The sequence below is a fragment of the Squalius cephalus genome (genome assembly GCF_949319135.1).
Source record: "Squalius cephalus genome assembly, chromosome: 20".
NCBI lineage: Eukaryota > Metazoa > Chordata > Actinopteri > Cypriniformes > Leuciscidae > Squalius > Squalius cephalus.
In genome coordinates this window covers 9972382-9993038 of record NC_137141.1, presented here as the reverse complement: position 1 = coordinate 9993038, position 20657 = coordinate 9972382, and the positions used below count along the sequence as shown (strand labels likewise).

Sequence of the window (20657 nt, the reverse complement as noted above, 5' to 3'; positions counted from 1 at the left end):
GTACATAACATTCTTAATGATTGAACAATTGCAATATATATTGTTAATTTTCGTATTTTAAATTGGCCTGTTGAAAATCCTTATACGTCATTGACCCTAATACATTATTAAAATCAAAGGTTGTATTTGTTAACATTAGTTAATGCACTATGAACTAACATGAACAAACAAATAACAGCTGTATTTTTATTAACTAACATTAACAAAGATTAATAAATACTGTAACAAATGTATTGCTCATTGTTAGTTTGTGTTAGTAAATACATTAACTAATGTTAATGAACCTTATTGTAAAGTGTTAAAACATATGCTTAATATAAAGCATGATTCTAAGACAAAATTGATCAAATTTGTAAATAATGGAATAGTCTACTATGATTAAGAATACAGAACCAAAAATGTGAATAAAAATCCTAAAATGAACAAAATAATTAGAAAAAAGATGGCTATGTGCAATTAAAATAAACATGAAATAACCAGAATATACAGTATGAATAGAATTGAATTGAAAACTGCCTTGTCAACTGATCATTATATGCAGTAATCAAACACAGTTGACACAGTTTTTTTACAGCTGATGAGTCAAAGTTCATTTGGTGAACTTTGTTATGCTCACTTTGTTCTCTGTCAGGGCTTTTCCTTTCAGTGCATTGAATTTCATGCTTTTACACTGCATTGTTTGCGCTGAAATTCTGAATTCCTCATACTGTCTGATAAACATGGATCACTTGAAGGTGAGTGAAACGAACACTGTTAACTGCCTGTACTTTCATTTCAAATGTCCTTTAGCTGGTAATAGACCAACAAATCTTCTTCCCTTGTAAGCTTAAATGTAATTAAAGGAGCTCTTGAGTGATGCTGGTAATCTTTAAGTGCTCGGTTTTCTGTCTAACACAGCAGTCGTGTTACGAGCTCTCTCTACCTGTGACAGAGAAAAGCAACCCCATCAGCAGAGATATTGACAGAGCGCACAGCAAACAGATGGTGCAAATACTGAAACGATGCGACGCTGAGATTTTTGAGAAAGAAAGAAATCATGACCCATTTTATCAGGTTTGGCCTATTGAGTGTAAACAGGATACTAATTGTGTTTTCTTAAGTCGTTACGCTCCTAACAAGAGTTTCCCATACAATGCTGACCTGTGCATTTTGTTATTTAGAGACTGTATAGTTTACCTGTCATCCAAACGATGGTGGATGTTGCAAAGAGGGTTGAAATGATTCTGAGGGTCAGTATTTATTTATTTTTTGTGTTTGTATTTATATATACAAAATAATTAAACTTTTATTTTGGATGCGATTAATCGTTAGCCAGCACTAATACAGTGCCTTGCAAAAGTATTTGCACCCCTTCATTTTTTTCCGCAATAAATCCTAAAACCTGCTTTACATTTTCTACATCTTACACTCCATACACCATGATCTCAAAGCTAAAAACAGATTTGTGAAAACTTAGCAAATTTATTAAAAATAAACTTTTGAAATAATTCTATTGCATAAGTATTCATACCCTTTTCGGGGACACTTGAAATTTAGCTCCAATTTCATTGGATCATCTTTGAGATGTTACTACACTTCGAGTGGAGTTACCGGTAATCTGTGGCAAAATCAATTGAATGGATTTGATATGGAAAGGCACACACCTCTCAATAAAAGGTCTAACAGCTGAAAATGCATACAGTATCAGAGCAAAAACCAAGCCATGAGGTCAAAAGAACTGCCTGAAGAGCTCAGAGATAGGATTGTGTCAAGACGCAGATCTGGTGAAGACTACAACAAAAAAAAAAAAATCTGCTGCATTGAAGGTTCACAGAAGCATGTATCCTCCATAAGCTTCAATGGAAGAAGTTTGGAACAACCAGGACTCTTCCTAGAGCTGAGCAAATCGATCCATTGCAAACTGAGCAATTGATGGAGAAGGACTTTGGTTAGAGTGGTGACCAAGAAGATGATGGTCACTCTGGTTGAGCTCCATGATCATACATGCAGACGGGAGAAACTTACAGATGGACAAACTTAGAGAAGGACATCACTGCAACCCACTGGAAATTTGCAAATGAGCAACTAAAGGTCTGCTGAAGCTCAGTTCCAAGCATCATGTATGGAATGGAGGAAACCAGGTACTGCTCTTCACCTGCACAACACCATCCCGACAGTAAAGTGGTGGTAGCAGCATCATGTGTGTTTTTCAGCGGCAGGGACTGGGGGGTTTGTCAGGGTAGAAGGAAAGCTCAACACAGCACACTATAGAGATATCCTAAATGAAAACCTGGTCCAGAGCATTTAGAGCCTCGGACTGGGCAGAAGGTTCACCTTCTAACAGGACAATGACCCTAAGCACACAGCTAAGACAATGCTAGGCTTATGGACAACTCTGTTAATGTCCTTGAGTGACCCAGCCAGAGTCTGGGCTTGAACCCAAACCTGAAAATGACCGTCCTCATCCAACCTGACAGAGCTTGAGAGAATCTGTAGAAGAATGGCAGAAAATCCCCAAATGCAGATGTGCAAAGCTTGTCGCATCATACCCCAAAAGACTTGAGGCTGTAAAGGTACTTTAAATACTGAGTTAAGGGTTTGAATACTTATGCAATGTAATTGTTGTAGTTTTTTTTTCATTTGTAAAGTTGTCACAAATCTTTTTTTTTTTTTTTTTTTGCTTTTCCATTATGGTATATGGAGTGTAGACTGAAGTTAAAAAAGTAATTTGAAAGCAGTTTAACATAATGAAGCAACACAACAGAATGTGAAAAATGAATGGGTACGAATACTTTTGTTAGGCACTGTACATATTTCACATTTCATTTTTAATTTTAGTCATTTTCTTTTTCTTTTAATTAATTTAAGTTACTTTCTTTAAAAATGTTAAAACATCACAACTGATTTGTCTTTGCAGGACCCAGAGGAGAGTTTGATTGTATTAAGTGGTTGTGGAACATCAGGCCGTATTGCATTTCTTTTGGTGGTATAGAGTTTAAGAAAGATGTATTGATTTAAAAAAAAAAAAAAAAACCTTGACATTGAATGACATTTTCCTCACTGTGTTAAATTACATTATACTTTATATTCGTCATAATCAATTTCTATTTTCTATCACCTCAGACGTCCTTTAATGAGATGTTGAACGCCCAAAGACAGAAACAGATCTGTTCGTACATCATAGCTGGAGGTGACAGGTGAATAAACAGTCTGTCTGTTTGATGCATAAGATGAGACTCCAGTGTGACACTGCAGTATTTCAGCTCTCTGTTTTTAAAGGGCCCTGCTGACATCACAGGAGGCTCCAGAGGACGACCCGGGGCTCGGAGCTCGCACGCTGGAGAAGGTGAATGCAAGAGCAGAGAGGGAACACAAACAATGCAATGCAGCTTTACCATAGTAATAAATCAGTTTCCCTGTGGTGAGACAATAGGCTATTCTTTCACATTTTCAGAAGAACATGTGAGCGGCACCTCATCGCAATGCTAGAGTGATTACTAAAGTGTTCTAAGTGGGTATTAACAATGTTGTGTGTTTGCTGCTCGTGTGTTGCTTATAGACTCAAGTCAAAATTGCTCACCTCAATCCATCCTTCAATATAAGTCTTTATTTTTTCACCCATTCATCACCATCTGTTAAAATCAAGTCTAATCGATTAGAAAAGTAAGTGAGGTACGTTACTTTTAGATATTAAATCATTTGTATTTATATTTGAATAATGATATTAATAGTGATGGTTGCCTTAACAAAAACGATATTTATGACACAATTAAACATACTTAACTTCTCTAAATTTTCTAAATTCTCTAAACAGGTTTGTGCAGGAAAGAAGCATGTCCTGTTCATTGGAATATCCTGTGGCATGTCGGTATGAAGTCTGTTTTCTCAAATCACATTCCATTTAGCAGTAAAAGACAATAGTCATGACAAAAGAAATTCAAATAATCAATCTCCTCATCTTAAAATGCAATCTCCCCACTGAAAATCCGATAGTTCACACCAGCTATTAGCGATAACTAATAATAACAATAAAGATATAGTTCTAAACCATTTTGGTCACGACTCTCGCACTTCTGAGAGGCTGAGAATGTCCTCAGTTGACTCCTGCCCTCTGGGTAAAAGGCCAGTACCCGGGCCGCAAGCCTCTCATTCCTCAGCATGATCAGTCCCCCCGGGCGAGTTTTTGGATGAGTTTGGCTGCTCGCCCTCAGGCAAGCTTAATTTCTCATTTGGGGCTGGAGAGGAAGATGAAGTGTCACTTGCAGCATCGGAGGGCGGGCTTATGCCTTCTGACGTGGATAACTCCTCTGTGCTGCCGCCCTTGGGCGTGATAGTGCAGTCTGAGGCTGACGCAGAGTTGGCAGCCGTGCTTTCCTACACTGTACAAAGAAAAAAAATCTGTTTAATTGTTAAAGCGGCGTTACGTTATGAAAGTGCGGACTCGTTGGAAGACCGCAAGTAGGCTACTTAGGGTGCAAGTTGGGACAGGGCCTAAACCCTTCGGGCTACGAAGGTGACGACGCAGGCTCTCGGTTGGGCGATGTCCACGTTACTGGTCCAAGAGCGGCACTCAAGTGGCACTCACTCCAAGAGTGGCTCAACCTTGTGGAGATGTGGGATTCAGAGAAAGTGCACTTTCGAAATGCCCCCATCTCCCAAGGTGGTCTGTTCACAATTCAATTCTTCAGGCGCCCACCTAGAGACAGTGGAGTGCATGTGTTGAAAATGAAGATTGCGGCGATAGACCTACGGTTCGCTTTCGAAAGGTCGAGCATCAAGGTAGTTGATGCTTTACCAAGGGCTGCGACCTTCGTAAAGACGCGAGGAAAATTCTCTGTTCTTGACTGAACAGCTTTTGTTACTATATTTGTAATGTATATTTTATTTATAAAGTGCAGTGTGATTTTAAATTCTATTACAGTTTCTGTACCCGAATAGGCCTAGACCTAGACCTAAAAATAAAAAAAACACTGTTTATTTCATTTGTTTGTGCTATTGCTGCTTTGTTTATTTCTTCTTATTTAATTACTGAGCGTTTACCTATCCTTTAATAATGCTTGAAATAGTTCATTATTTTTTCTGTGGTATTTTTGTTTAAAACCATAGGCAAAAGTTCTTTAGCCTGTTTTTGTTCATGGAATTCAGCTGCAACTAAATGTTTTGCAAAAAGACTTAAATGTGAATGATTTTTTTTTTTCTACTTATTGGAATCAAAACTAGGAATCGATAAGAATTGGGATTGATAAGCAGAATCGGAATCGCTAAATTTCAAACAATACCCAACCCTACATATAATGCATGCTCATATCAAAGCCACCTGTGAGTGTGCTTCATGATGCTCTTCTATTTCAAAGGCACCATTTGTTGCTGGGCAACTGGATTTTTGTCTGAACCACTTAGACATCTTCACCCCAGTGCTTCTGGGATTCAATCCCGTACATATGGCGAGGTAAGGCTAATCAAGACAAAAACAAATGCCTTTCTGTTTATTAAAAACTTATAATTTATTTATTTTTTATCAATAACAACAACAGATTGCTAACGCTGATGCCATCCTTACAGGAGTGAGCTAATGCAGGACTGTTCGTTTCACTTTAAAGATGTTGCAGAGAGGATGGCTGCAGAGCAGAGACATAAAAAAGCATACGTGCTGAATCCTGTATTGGGGGTTTGAGAAATTGCATTGACATAATTATTTAAATGAACATAAACAATAAATATCAATGTTCTTTCTCCTTCCGCCAGTCATAAGCAGTAATGATGCTGTTGTCGTAGTTGAAGAACCTCTGGTTTTCTCTTTAGGCTGAGGCCATCAGTGGATCGTCCAGGATGAAAGGAGGCAGTGCAACAAAAATCGTTCTGGAAACTGTTCTTCTGGCCGGACATGAAGCTGCATTTAGAGACAAGATGATGACACCTGAGTATGTTTTCAATTTCAATTTTGTTTTAATTTCATGTACACATATATATTTAAAATATTAAAATATGTACAGTATTATTTTGTTTTGTATATGTACAGTATCTCACGAAAGTGAGTACACCTCTCACATTTCAGCAAACATTTTAGTATATTTTCTCAAGGGACAATACTATAGAAATTAAACTTGGATATATTTTAGAGTATGTGCTGCTTGTATAGCAGTATATATATATTTTTTTTTTTACAACAATTTTTATTATACAGACAAGAGTTTACATTAAATCATTAAAGAGACGAGCATAAAAGAAAAAACATTGTCTGCACTTTTTTTCTTTTTACACATTCCTTAAAAGGAAAAAAAAAAGAATCACACAAACAACAGAGTAACCACCAACCCAACCCCTCCCCCCACCCACCCAGGAGGATTAGAAAATAATCGGTAGTCTCTACAACCAATTATACTAATACTTAAAAAAAAAAAAAAAAAAAAAAAAAAACAGTAATTGTGTTATCAGTTGTATGAAAAACATGCCTAGATGAAAAAAAAAAAAAAAAATATATATATATATATATAATAATAAAAAAAAAAAATAAATAAAAAAAAATAAATAAAAATAAAACACTTGCTCAACCATTATATAACTAAGTCAGAATCTAGAGAGGATACAGAGTCATAAAGATTAAAAATAGGGTTCCAAGTTTTATAAAATTTATCAGTTGAGCCCCGAGTCGAATATTTCAATTTTTCAAGTGAAAGGAATGACATCAGATCCTTTAACCAAGAGGTAGTTGGAGGGGGGGTTGGACACTTCCAATGCAACAAGATGCACCTTCTAGCAATAAGAGAAGCAAACGCGATAACATCTGCTTTCTGTCTCGTAATGGATGACAATTGAGATACACCAAAGATGGCGACTAGGGGACATGGAGATAGAGAAATGTGCAGAGCCCTAGACATGAAGTCAAAAAAAAGAAGACCAATAAGAAGCCAGTTTTGGGCAGCTAAAGAAAGTATGGGTGTGATCGGCAGGAGAAAATGAGCATCTGATACAGGAGTCCTCTGTTTCTGGAAACAATTTATGAAGTTTAGCTTTGGTAAGATGAATTCGATGAAAGACTTTTAGCTGAATCAGACTTAGCCGAGCACATACAGAAGTAGAATGAACTCTAGCAAGGGCCTCAGACCATAGCTCTTCCGAAAACTTAATTTGCAGCTCATTTTCCCAAGTCATCTTTAGGCAGGAGAGAGAGGACGTATTAGATGAGAGTAACATGGTGTAGACGGAGGATATACGACTACCACCTGTAGGGGCTGTCAATAAGTTCTCAACCAGAGACTTTTCTGGTAATTGAGGGAAACTAGGGAAGTTAGTCTTAACAAAATTGCGGAGTTGGAAATACCTGAATAAGCCTGTAGTATGCAGGTTAAATTTGGACATAAGATTGGTGAATGTGGCAAAATAATTATCAATAAAAAGATCTGAAAAACAGGCCATACCCTTATCTTTCCATCTTTTAAAAGTGTGATCAATAGCTGGTGGTAAAAACAAGTGATTGTTGCAAATAGGACTTAAAACAGATAGTGACTCCAACCGAAAATGTTGTCGAAATTGTTTCCAGATTTTTAAAGTCGATAGCACAATAGGATTTCTAATATAATTGGAAGGACGCATGAACAAAGGAGCAAAGACAAGTGCAGGAAGAGAAGAGGAAAGACAAGTAGCAGCTTCTAGAGTACACCAGTTAACCTCCGGCGAATTACACCACAAGAAAATCTTCGAAATATTGGCGGACCAGTAATAATAAAGAAAATTTGGCAGAGCTAGACCTCCATCACGTTTATTTCGTTGCAGAATAATTTTATTCACTTTAGGAGTTTTACCAGCCCAGATGAAAGAGGAGATAATTTTATCTAGGCACTTAAAAAAAGATTTAGGTAGAAATAGAGGGAGGGACTGGAAGAGGAATAAAAGTCGCGGCAAAACATTCATTTTAATGGTCTCCACTCTCCCAACAAGAGAAAGGGGTAGGCTGTCCCAACGCTTTAAGTCTAGTTTAATTTGATCAACCAAATTCGTAAAGTTATTCTTAAGGAGAGAACCGAAAGAGTGTGAAATGTTCACACCTAAATAACGAAACCCTGAAGGTGAAAAATTAAAAGGTAGAGTGCTTTTCTGAATTTTTTTAGCCACGTCATTTATGGGGAAACATTCACTTTTGGTAAAGTTTAATTTGTAACCTGAAAAAGAGCCAAAGGTGTCGAGCAAGTGCATAATCTTGTTAGCGCAGCCAACTGGATCCTGTACATACAGCAACAAGTCGTCAGCATAGAGAGAAACACGATGTTCTGTGCCTCCCCTTTGGATCCCGCGTATAGATGAAGATTCTTTTAAGGCGATCGAAAGTGGCTCAATAGCTAAAGCGAAGAGCAGAGGGGACAGAGGGCAACCCTGCCGTGTCCCACGGGAAAGAGGAAAGAATGACGAACTATCAGCATTAGTTTTAACACTTGCAGAGGGAGCCGAATATAGGAGTCGAATCCAAGAGATAATAATGTGCCCAAAGCCAAACTTTTCTAATACAGTAAATAAATAATTCCATTCCACACGGTCAAATGCTTTTTCAGCATCAAGAGAGATTATCATTTCAGAAGTCTTAGACATAGATGGACTAAAAAGTATATTTAGCAATCGCCGGATATTAGATGACATCTGACGTCCCCTAATAAAGCCGGTCTGATCCTCAGAAATAATATCAGGAAGACATGCATCGATGCGCTTTGCCAGCACCTTCGCTAGAATTTTTATGTCAGCATTCAATAAACTAATAGGTCTATAGCTACTACATAAAGTTGGGTCTTTATTTTTTTTTAATAAAAGGGAGATAGATGCTTGATTTAATGAAGCTGGAAGAAAACCTTGCTCAAATGACTCCACATACATATCAAACAATAAGGGGGCTAACTGAGCTGAGAATTTTTTATAAAAGTCTAAGGGGAAGCCATCCGGCCCTGGAGCCTTGTTACACTGCATGAGACCAATGCAGGTGGTGATTTCATCTAGCCTGAGAGGTAAATCTAAAGTCTCCTCTGTTAATGTATTAATAGTGGGTATATTTAAATTTTGTAGGAAAGACTCCATTAAAGAAGGATCATAGCAGTATATATTTAATGATGTTTTATAAACAAAGTTCGGGAGGAGCACGTTCAAATAAGCAATCCAATCTACTCGTCATCAAACAATTATGTCTACCCTAATCAGCATGACAAGAAGTATATATATATCCACACTGTCAACTCACCTAATATTCCTTGACAGTTTTTCAGCATCCCTCCACCACCCCGACTCCTCACTCTTGGCTTAATCTTTACAGCCAGGAATACGGGGGGAGTATTCTGGGTTCGGGCCGAATACCGAGCCCGGAGCCCTCTCCTCGGACAGCACGCCAAATACGCATTTATTCTATCTAACTTATTTGTAAGTGTGAACTAGTGAACTGTTCTCTGAAATAACTCAATATACAGCCATTATTGTCAAAATAGCTGGCAACAAAAGTGAGTACACCCTAAGTGATAATAGCTGTATGTCGTTTAACCATGCAAAGCCACATGTCCTATTCATCATGTTCATGTTTTTGTCTGCTTGACAGGACCATACAAATGTGTGTATCTTGTATTAGAGCAGTTAAAATTTGTGCTATGAGTATAATTCTCTCATACTGACCACTGGATGTTCAACATGGCACCTCATGGCAAACAACTCTCTAATTTGAGAATTAGAATGGTTGCTCTCCACAAAGATGGCCTAGGCTATAAGAAGATTGGTAACACCCTGAAACTGAGTTACAGTGGCCAGGGTCATACAGAGGTTTTCCAAGACGGGTTCCACTTGGAACAGGCCTCGCAAAGGGTTGATCAAAGAAGTTGAGTCTTCATGCTGTGCGTCAGATGCAGAAGCTGGCTTAAAAAAACAGACGCATGAGTCCTGCCAGCATTGCTTTAGAGGTTGCAGAAGCAGAAGGTCGGCTTGTCAGTGCTCAGACCATACGCTGCACACTGCAACGAGTCGGTTTGCATGGCCGTTGTCCCAGAAGGAAGAATCTTCTGAAGCTGGCTCACAAGAAAGCCCACAAACAGTTTGCTGAAAGCAACCTGTCCAAGAGCATGAATTACTGGAGCCATGTCCTGTGGTCTGATGAGACTAAAATAAGCTTGTTTGGCTCAGATGGTGCCCAGCATGTGTGGCGACGCACTGGTGAGGAGTACCAAGAAAATTGTGTCTTGCCTACAGTCAAGCATGGTGGTGGTAGCATCATGGTCTGGGGCTGCATGAGTGCTACTGGTACTGGGGAGCTGCGCTTCATTGAGGGAAACATTGATTCCAACATGTACTGTGACAATCTGAAGCTGGGCCGAATGGCATGATAACGACCCCAAACACACCGCCAAGAAGACAACTGCCTTGCTGAGGAAGCTGAAGGTGAAGGTGATGGAGTAGCCAAAGTATGTTTCCAGACCTGAACCCTATTGAGCACCTGTGGGGCGTCCTCAAGCGGAAGGTGGAGAAGCACCATGTGTCTAACATCCAGCAACTCCGTGATGTCATTGTGGAGGAGTAGAAGAGGATCCCAGCAACAACCTGTGCAGCTCTGGTGAACTCCATGCCTAGGAGGATTTAGGCAGTGCTAGATAACAATGGTGCTCACACAAAATATTGACTTGTTTTGACATGTTCACTTAGGGTGTACTCACTTTTGTTGCCAGCTATTTTGACAATAATGGCTGTATGTTGATTTATTTTCAGAGAACAGTAAATATATACTGCTATACAAGCAGCACATTGACTACTCTAAAATATATCCTAGTTTCATTTCTATTGTATTGTCCCTTGAGAAGATATACTAAAATGTTTGCTGAAATGTGAGGGGTGTACTCACTTTTGTGAGATACTTTATAGAAGTCAAGACACCATGGGCCCTATCTTGCACCCAGCACAATTGACTTTGTACACCGACGCATGTATGATTCCTATTTTGCACCCGCGCACAGCAGACTTTTCCCTCCGCAGACGCACGTCGGTAAATTAGGAAATGAATTTGCGCTCCCGGGGGGGCGGTTCAGCGCAAAGAGGAGGCGTGTTCCGGCGCAAACATTCCCTGGTGCTATTTTGCAGTTCCAGAAAACAATTCCGTCACAGACCAGGAAAAACCTAGTCTAAAGTCAGTGGCGCATGTTTATTCATATGCTATTTTAAGGGCGCATGCTTGGCCATAATCAATGTAGTGTGTGCACAACACGCATGCACTTTGCTTATCTCATCTACACACAGACGCAGCAGTTCTCATTTTTAGAAAACCATACATTATTACAAGGAACAATATTAACACACGAGGGAAATCATTGTTGTGTCCATGAAGATGTGAAAAAATAGGCTTAAATCTACCCAAATCTAATCACATTTACCCAAATTATTATACGCCTGTTTAACCGAAGCTAATCTGGTTGGGTTTCTCCCATCCCCAATGTCACTTCTCTGTCTTTTACGGCCCTGACAAGAACATCGGTCTGCTCAGCTGTGAACCGCTCCTGGTGTGCGCCTGGCAAATCCGCCGTTATAATAGCAATCCGCCATGGAACAAGCGCGCCTGCTCTTAAAGGGAATGTGAGATGACGCTCTGATTGGTTTATTTCACGTTACGCCCAAAACCACACCTATGAGTAATGTTGCTACTTCAGACTAACCCATTTTAGATTTGCGTCGGGTGCAAGAGTCATTTATCCCGCTGGTATAATAGCAACAGCGCAGAGATCCGCCCACAAAGTTACTTGCGTTTTGCGTTTGCTACTTGCGTTTCAGATCGTTAAAATAGGGTCCCATGTGTTTTTGCTTTACTTTATATCATCAAAATAATTTAACTTTAATAGTGTGAACTTTTTTTTATAAGTTATACGAGATTCGACTAGTTTTTCTCTCGATTTTACTGTCACCCATTTTTGAGCATAGACATGAAAATGCACTATCCAAACTTAAAACGGTTGCAATTCACGAATGCTTTGGAATACAGACATAAGGTTGGTCTTTTTTAAAGAATACACTCATCAGATTATTGCTCAAGTTAAAAAAAGTGTAAAAAAGTTATAGAAGTTTAGGTTTACTGTAAAGCAAATGTACTCCACTAAACATTTTTAATTTTAATCGAAATATACTCTAAAATAATATTTACTCTAAAAATGCTATAAAATCAAATACATATGGCTAACTAAGTTGTGTTTCAAATTTAAAGTTGATATCACAAAAATTGAAGTTCCTGTGAGATTTTTTTTCTTTTTTGCCACTTTACCAAAAATAGCCACCGGGTGACACCCACATTACATTTAATTATTTTTGATGCGTTCTCCTCTAACAAATTAATACATTTATGTCACAATATCACTTCTATCACAAAACAGTAATGATACATTCACCATAACGTATCTTAAACTGAGTAGCGTATCACTGAGAAAGGTCCTGCTCAAATCGTCCTTGCGATGGAGGTTCGGGATGAATAACTAGTTCTTCCAATGTTCTCGTGCTCGGATTGATATGGTAAAATCAACGTCATTGTCTTTACAGTGTGTACAATCGCTGATTACTGAGGAAGCCTCCTGAGCTGAAGTTCAGTTCTGTCAGGACCACTATCGTCAAATACGATTGACAATTAGCATACAGTTAGGATTGGCGGTATGGTTCTGTTCTGGGCGAGAACTCCTTGTGCATTCATGCAGACCAGCATGGATAAGAGCAGGGAGAGCAGCAATAACCCCCCTTGGGGTAAACAGAACAGAACCATCATGAATGTATGCAGATATCATTAATTCAAGATTTTAAAGTATAACATAATTTGAGAATTTATTCTGATTCAAGGGGAATCAGAATGCCATACTGACTGACGAGAGGAGGAGCTGGGGATGGAGGAGGGTAATTAGCTCCTGAGAAACGCGATAGCTGCTGATAATACTGAAGGAGCTTATGTATGTAGTGATAGGCGTCGTATTCATATTCCTATAGATAGACATGTATCAGCTGAGTGTCAGCTGATGCGAGCTTGACTAACGTGACCTGCCAGAACTGACGCTACGCTTAATTTATGGTAATGGTCGTTTACCTTCAGACAAGCTCTGTAAGCGGTAGACCAACCCTTACGAAACAAAAATATATTGCAATATACTAGAATTTATATTGCAATACATTAGAAAATATATTTAAATGTATCAGAAACTTCCTCATATATTTGAAAATATATAGCAATGTATGGATGGACAACCTATTGCTATATATTGATTCATATATTAAAATACATTGATATACAAACAAAACTGTATTACATTTATTGCATGTATGTTTATTGAAACAAAGTATTTTTTATGAGTTAAGCAAGCTCATGCATAGGTTTACAGAGAGATTGATTAACAATAGTCCAAATCAAATTTTTGCATGACATTCATTATATTTTACATTATATAGCCATATGGATGGGCCATATATGGCTATGTGTTGATTCATATATTGTAAAATGTAGATGAGAGTATTATAAATTAAATTATCATTAACAGCAGCAATTACAATTTTTTTTTTTTTTTTTTTTTTTTTTTTTTTTGAGTCCACTTTGAATTCCCCCACATGACATTTCATCCTCAACATGACCAAAGTCCAACTTTCCAAGCGCACTTGAGGCTACGTTTACACGGAAACGATCTGAAGAGAAAACGCAAAAGTGATCACTTTTTATTCTGCGTTTAGACGAGCGTTATCGGGGGGAAATCTGCGTGCATATGGTGACGCAAAAGTGTGTGAAATTCAATGTAGTATGCACTCCAGGCGGCTAGGTGGCAATGTGAAGCACTGATCGGTGCCTTCATTGTCTAGCAAACTTTTGCGTTTTTACCATTTAGACGGAAACGCGACGGTGGAGCGTTTTTAAGATTTCCACTCTGGAGGGTGGTTTCACTTTTTTGCGTTTTTAAGCCCCGAAAACGCCGTCGCCGTCTAAACGAAAGGCACATCTGATAAAATATTTTTACGTTTTCACCCGCGAGCTTTCTCGTGTAAACAGGGCCTGATCACAGTTTTTGTTAAGAGAAGAAATGCTTTGGAGAAATGCTCTGTGCTGCTGCCTGCTGTTTCATCAGATCTGCTCTCATCTGACTCTCTCTCCCCTGCTCACACTGGCAGCGGCGCCAGCGCGATCTGAATGCGCCACTCCTATTGGCTCTTAGCACCATAACATAACACTGCACTAAAGGATTGTTGTCCAGTTTTTTCCACTGAGGGATTGTTCTGTTTTTGTTGCACTAAAAACTGTTTTATTTTTTTACAATGAAGAACAGTTGTCCTTCAGCTGCTGCTTTTGAAATAAACCTCATTCAGTTAATGTGAACTATATCGATGTCTTATTCAATCTATTATATTTTAAAATATATGACAGACATTGTACATTAGATTATTTCATATTTACCATGTATACAATATATAATATAATAATTATATAATATATTATGTAATATAAATCAATATATTTTTCAACATATTTAATATATGTTCCCATATAAATCTGATTATATTATCTTGTACATTGAGGTATATTATTGCATATAATTTTACATATATATTTACATATATATACAATGCCTCTTCCAATATATAATTTCATATAATGTGGGATATATTTCAATATACATAACAATATATTATAATAATATGTATTTATTCAATATATGAAAACGGCAATAATTGCAGTATTGTCCCATATATTGCAATATATAACTTACATATATAATATATTATTATATAATATATCATATGATATATTACTATGTCAATTTCACAATATATGGAGACACATGAAATATATTGTCACGTAATATATTGAGAAATATATTTTTGTTGCGTAAGGGAATCGTAACAGACTGGGCCGTCTGACCAGAATCATTGAAAAATGTGGTGATGTGCAATGTGTATTATAAGAAAATGAAAGTGTGTTTTGACCTTTGATGCATGTAAACCTAGGAAAACAAAATTAGGAACCTTTAAAGTAGCATAATAGGGGCACTTTAAGGGGTTTGTCAGTATAATGTAATTTAAGTTGATATAACTTGTACAGTCAATTTGATTATACTTAAAAAATGTAAGGCAGTAACTGAACTGAGTAGGTGAAATAGTTGTTGTGTGTATATATTGCACATATTAAGCATATATCAGTATTATATTGCATATATGAATATATGTGTGTGTGTGTGTGTGTGTGTGTGTGTGTGTGTGTATACATTTCCCTCATGAGTAATGTACTAAAATTAAATGTGTCATCCAGATATATGTCTGCCTGGATCTCAGCGAGTGAGATGGTTTATGACACTACTTACTCATGCAGTGATGAACTTGCAGCACTTATTCACAAAGCAGGAGAGAGGTAGAACCATTTCACTGCTTTCTAACACATAAACCTTGGAGTTTTCCCATGCACATGAATAGGCTGAACTAGGTGCATGTAGTAAAAAGTGGAGAATTTATCTCAATAATGAAGGTTTCATCATAATGAAAGGCTCACGCATGATTTATTTCTGTAAATGTTTCAACAGCCTTCAAATAAAAGCACATGTGTACTATCTTGGATGGAAAACTCTTGGCATAATAGGAATGACTGATGCCAGTGAATGTATCCCAACATATGGAGCAGGTGCTGTTTACAGTGTCATTTTATTATGATATGTTATTTCAATTTGTTAATTTGACAAATGGGTGAATTAATAACAGCGCAAGCATACTTATATTGGAAAATGTTTTAAACCAGAACCACATTTCATTTTTTCAGATTTTGGTGACATCAGAGGTTTCATCAACAACGGTTTCAGCGAAATGAAAAACAAAGAAGGAGATCTATCATATTTGGTGAGCTCAAAGCAATTGATTTAACAACTTGAAGGGATAGATTGTGCAAAAATGATTTTTTTTTACTACTCATTCCTGTATGCATTTTTTGCATGCATATTGCAAAAGTACCTTTAAATGTGTAACAATTGCAGTAATCGAACACCATTGGTAATACATGTATATGAATATTTATTATAATAACATTTATTAACAGCTATTAATATATTAACAACTATTTTAGGGACCAGAATTCATAATTGGTCACAAGGATTTTGTGGACACCATCTTACATAACCTGAGTCAAAATGACATGATCTTATTTCTGTTTACAGTGAATGGTGAGCAAACATGAATCAGTTATGATTTAAATGCATTTGACAATATGGTTAAATTGGAAAATGAGCAGTTCCTTGAGTATGTTTTAAATATATTTTAATGTCTCTCTCTCGAGATGACCTAAATGAGGTGACTGTGCTGGCCAATCAACTGAGGCAAAGGACATCTAATTTGTATGCAATTGCTCATGACCTTGAGGAATTCACCATTCCTGTGAGTAAAATGAGTGAGCTGGAATTTTGCCTGTGGCAAAAACTCGCTTCCTAACACAGTTCCCTTCCACTACATTTCTTACAAATGCATAAGGTTGTTTATGTAATCAGGACTTAGTATTTTATTTTTGAGTGCAATTAAGTAATAAACTAATTAAACTAAGTAATAATAATAATAATAATAATAATAATAATAATATATATATATATATATATATATATATATATATATATATATATATATATATATATATATATATACACTCACCTAAAGGATTATTAGGAACTCCATACTAATACTGTGTTTGACCCCCTTTCGCCTTCAGAACTGCCTTAATTCTACGTGGCATTGATTCAACAAGGTGCTGAAAGCATTCTTTAGAAATGTTGGCCCATATTGATAGGATAGCATCTTGCAGTTGATGGAGATTTTTGGGATGCACATCCAGGGCACGAAGCTCCCGTTCCACCACATCCCAAAGATGCTCTATTAGGTTGAGATCTGGTGACTGTGGGGGCCATTTTAGTACAGTGAACTCATTGTCATGTTCAAGAAACCAATTTGAAATGATTCGAGCTTTGTGACATGGTGCATTATCCTGCTGGAAGTAGCCATCAGAGGATGGGTACATGGTGGTCATAAAGGGATGGACATGGTCAGAAACAATGCTCAGGTAGGCCGTGGCATTTAAACGATGCCCAATTGGCACTAAGGGGCCTAAAGTGTGCCAAGAAAACATCCCCCACACCATTACACCACCACCACCAGCCTGCACAGTAGTAACAAGGCATGATGGATCCATGTTCTCATTCTGTTTACGCCAAATTCTGACTCTACCATCTGAATGTCTCAACAGAAATCGAGACTCATCAGACCAGGCAACATTTCTCCAGTCTTCAACTGTCCAATTTTGGTGAGCTCGTGCAAATTGTAGCCTCTTTTTCCTATTTGTAGTGGAGATGAGTGGTACCCGGTGGGGTCTTCTGCTGTTGTAGCCCATCCGCCTCAAGGTTGTGCGTGTTGTGGCTTCACAAATGCTTTGCTGCATACCTTGGTTGTAACGAGTGTTTATTTCAGTAAAAGTTGCTCTTCTATCAGCTTGAATCAGTCGGCCCATTCTCCTCTGACCTCTAGCATCAACAAGGCATTTTCGCCTACAGGACTGCCACATACTGGATGTTTTTCCCTTTTCACACCATTCTTTGTAAACCCTAGAAATGGTTGTGCGTGAAAATCCCAGTAACTGAGCAGATTGTGAAATACTCAGACCGGCCCGTCTGGCACCAACAACCATGCCACGCTCAAAATTGCCATTCTGACATTCAGTTTGGAGTTCAGGAGATTGTCTTGACCAGGACCACACCCCTAAATGCATTGAAGCAACTGCCATGTGATTGGTTGATTAGATAATTGCATTAATGAGAAATTGAACAGGTGTTCCTAATAATCCTTTAGGTGAGTGTATACATACAGTATATATTTAGTAGGATTATATACCTTTAGTAGGATTTCAGTACAAAAGGCATTCAGATTTTAGTTTTTCAAAGAAAACTTTTGTTTTATTTCTCATATCTTTTTAGAAATCAATATCAGACAGGTTTGTTAGGTAAGAAGTTAACAAGTTGAGTTAACTTCTTGTTAAGAAGAATTTGCCATGTCTTCTTAGGTAAGTGGAAAACCTATTAAGGTTGTTCCATAATATTAAGCAAGTCACTGTTCTCATGCAACATGGGGAGGAAGAAAGATCTTTCTGAAGATGGAAAGCATGAAATGGTGCAATGTCTTGCAAAAGGATGAAACCAACTAATATTTTGCGAAAACTGAATAGAGATTATCGAAGTGTCAAAATACGCCCCCCCCCCCCCATCAATACAATTAATTTGCTTGTTTGACAGGTACTTATATTTATTGTTTCAGGAAACAGTTTGCCACATGTTTGAAACAGTCCTGTATATCACATGGCCTTTTTCTTCAGCAAAGGACAACTCAGTTGTAATGGTAAGTAATATTTAGTTGACATACCTGTATTGTAATACTTAGCTGATTACGTAAAGATTTCAATCCTTCTTTTATTTAACAGAGACAGCACTGGGAGCTTTCAACCAAATTGTGTCTTAATGCAATCAGCACAGGAGCTCATGTACTGAAGGGAAAAGTCTACATGAATTACATGATAGATCTCAGAGTAACTAACAGCAAGTTGTACAGGAGAGCCATCAACATTTTACAGGTATCAGTAATGCATGTTCTGTACTGATCTCTTAAAGAAACTATATATTGAATGACATGCTCTAGCAACAATGCAACATGCAAAAACTATTACCTTGGTAACCACATACCAAAACCCTGACATGGTAACAAAGAGTTATGCATGGGCAAAGAACAATCATATTTTCTTCAGATCATTTGTATGGCAAATTTTAGCTTTACATTTTGAAAAGTAATTTAGCTGGAACTGTAATATGACCCCTTTGTGCATGGTCGTTTAATTATATACAATCACTGTCAGCGGTTCACAGGCTGCTCCAAAACCGAGTGTGAAAGTGCTCTGCTGAGAGCCGTCTACAGCACAGATGATCTGACTGAAGACATGACCGCAGCAGATGTCCACACACACACAGATGCAGCTAACACTCGGGAGCGAGTAAGAACTGGTTTATTTATCTTGAACATCTGTGGAGGCAGACAGAAGTTTGAAAGATTAAAAAATTGTCAGGTTACATAGCCTAACACTTACTTTTAAAGTTTTTTTTTTTTTTACACAAACAAAGAATAGTAGTTAACATTTTACAATAAAGTGCTATTAGTTAACATTTGTTAACGTTAAAGTCCACGTGAAACGAAAGTTGCAACCAACTTTACTTCAGTGTTGTGACGTATTTCCAAGTGAAACGGAATATTGAATAGAGGGCGGGGTTTTACTTTAGCGCACCTCCGCTCAAGGGGAGTGGTAGTTCACCCAAAAATGAAAATTAGCCCATGAATTACTCACCCTCAAGTCATCCAAGGTGTTTATAACATTCTTCTTTCAGACGAATACAATCGGAGTTATATTAAAACATGTCCTGGCTCTTCCAAGCTTTATAATGGCAGTGAATTGCTGTTTCTGTTTTGAAGTCCATAAAAGTGCATCTATCCATCATAAAAGTGTAGTGAGTTTGTGTAAGAAAAGCCCTTAGCTCAAGCTGTTAAACTGACTTCATCAGAGAAGGAAAACCATTCCAGAGCAGAAGCAAATTTTCAGATTTAGTTTTATCACGACAAAAACAGTTTTGTTCTCTGTATAAACTTGCAGGGATTAATTGTTCACCACTAGACTAGTATGTTCGCTGAAAAAGTAAATAGTGTAAATTTGGAATGGTGTCCAACACTCAAATGATTATTTTTTTTCAGTCATTTCAGTGCCCTTGAAGAAACTGCATACAGTAAACAACCAACAAGACATCAACATGGTGACATTGAGTGATTAAAGATTAAAGCTACTAGAGTCACCATGCAGAATTGCAAAAAATGTGAAAAATTGTTTTTAAACAGGTTTCCCACATTCTATTGCCAGACAAACAACAAGCCCCACCCCAAACGTAAACCACTTGTTGAGTAGAGCAGAGGTTTGATGGAACCACATTGTTTACACTTTTGCTCCGAATGGCTTAGTTGGCTTTGCATATTTAATAAAGAAATGTGTTATTTCCAAAGGCAGATTTAACTGTCAACCTATGTCCTGCACTGGCAGGTTGTCCCGACTGCACTGGTGATGATCCAGAGTGGCTGCACTCATGCTGAAGCACAGCGTCATTTGGACTGTCATCCTGTGATTCGAGATGCAGTGAGCGCCTGCCTCAACTCCTCAAAAACAAGAGCACTGTGGACTGAACACACAATAAAATGATGCATAAATGTTACAATTACGTATGGTTTCATTTATACTTTGCAAGTGTGCAAATTTAAAAAAAAAAGGGGAAAAAAAGAAATATCCATATTTTTTTTCTGTGAGGTTTACCTATAAAATTGTTTACTTTTGAAATGATGCATTCTCACAATCATGGGACATTTTTTAAGATACAGTGTTTTAAGTTGCTTGGCTTTTATGTAACTCGTAACACTTTACAATAAGGTTCATTAGTGAACATTAGTTAATGTATTAACTAACATAAACTAACCGTGATCAATATTTGTTAATGTATTTGTAAATCTTTGTTAATGTTAGTTAATAAAAATAAAGCTGTTCATTGTTTGTTCATGTTAGTTCACAGTGCATTAACCAATGTTAACAAGATTTTAATAAAGTATTTTAAGTAAATGTT

General features: G+C 37.5%; 1 protein-coding gene across 3 annotated transcripts; it reads left to right on the top strand.

Moving 5' to 3' along the window:
* Positions 1-589: 589 nt before the first annotated feature.
* On the top strand, positions 590-20299 carry gckr (glucokinase (hexokinase 4) regulator). 3 transcript variants are annotated; one of them, XM_079853901.1, is made up of 19 exons: positions 590-734; positions 901-1053; positions 1161-1229; positions 2897-2965; positions 3103-3176; positions 3259-3325; positions 3794-3847; positions 5334-5428; positions 5542-5647; positions 5782-5900; positions 15245-15343; positions 15513-15610; positions 15746-15822; positions 16046-16142; positions 16256-16353; positions 18271-18351; positions 18434-18583; positions 18863-18997; positions 20087-20299. In XM_079853901.1, the coding sequence occupies exons 1-19, from the start codon at positions 609-611 to the stop codon at positions 20240-20242; spliced, it is 1923 nt and encodes a 640-aa protein (XP_079710027.1). In that variant the 5' UTR covers positions 590-608; the 3' UTR covers positions 20243-20299. The 3 variants fall into 3 exon arrangements, with proteins under 3 accessions (XP_079710027.1, XP_079710026.1, XP_079710028.1); XM_079853900.1 differs by having other exon boundaries at positions 898-1053; XM_079853902.1 differs by having other exon boundaries at positions 659-734; positions 932-1053.
* Positions 20300-20657: the final 358 nt, after the last annotated feature.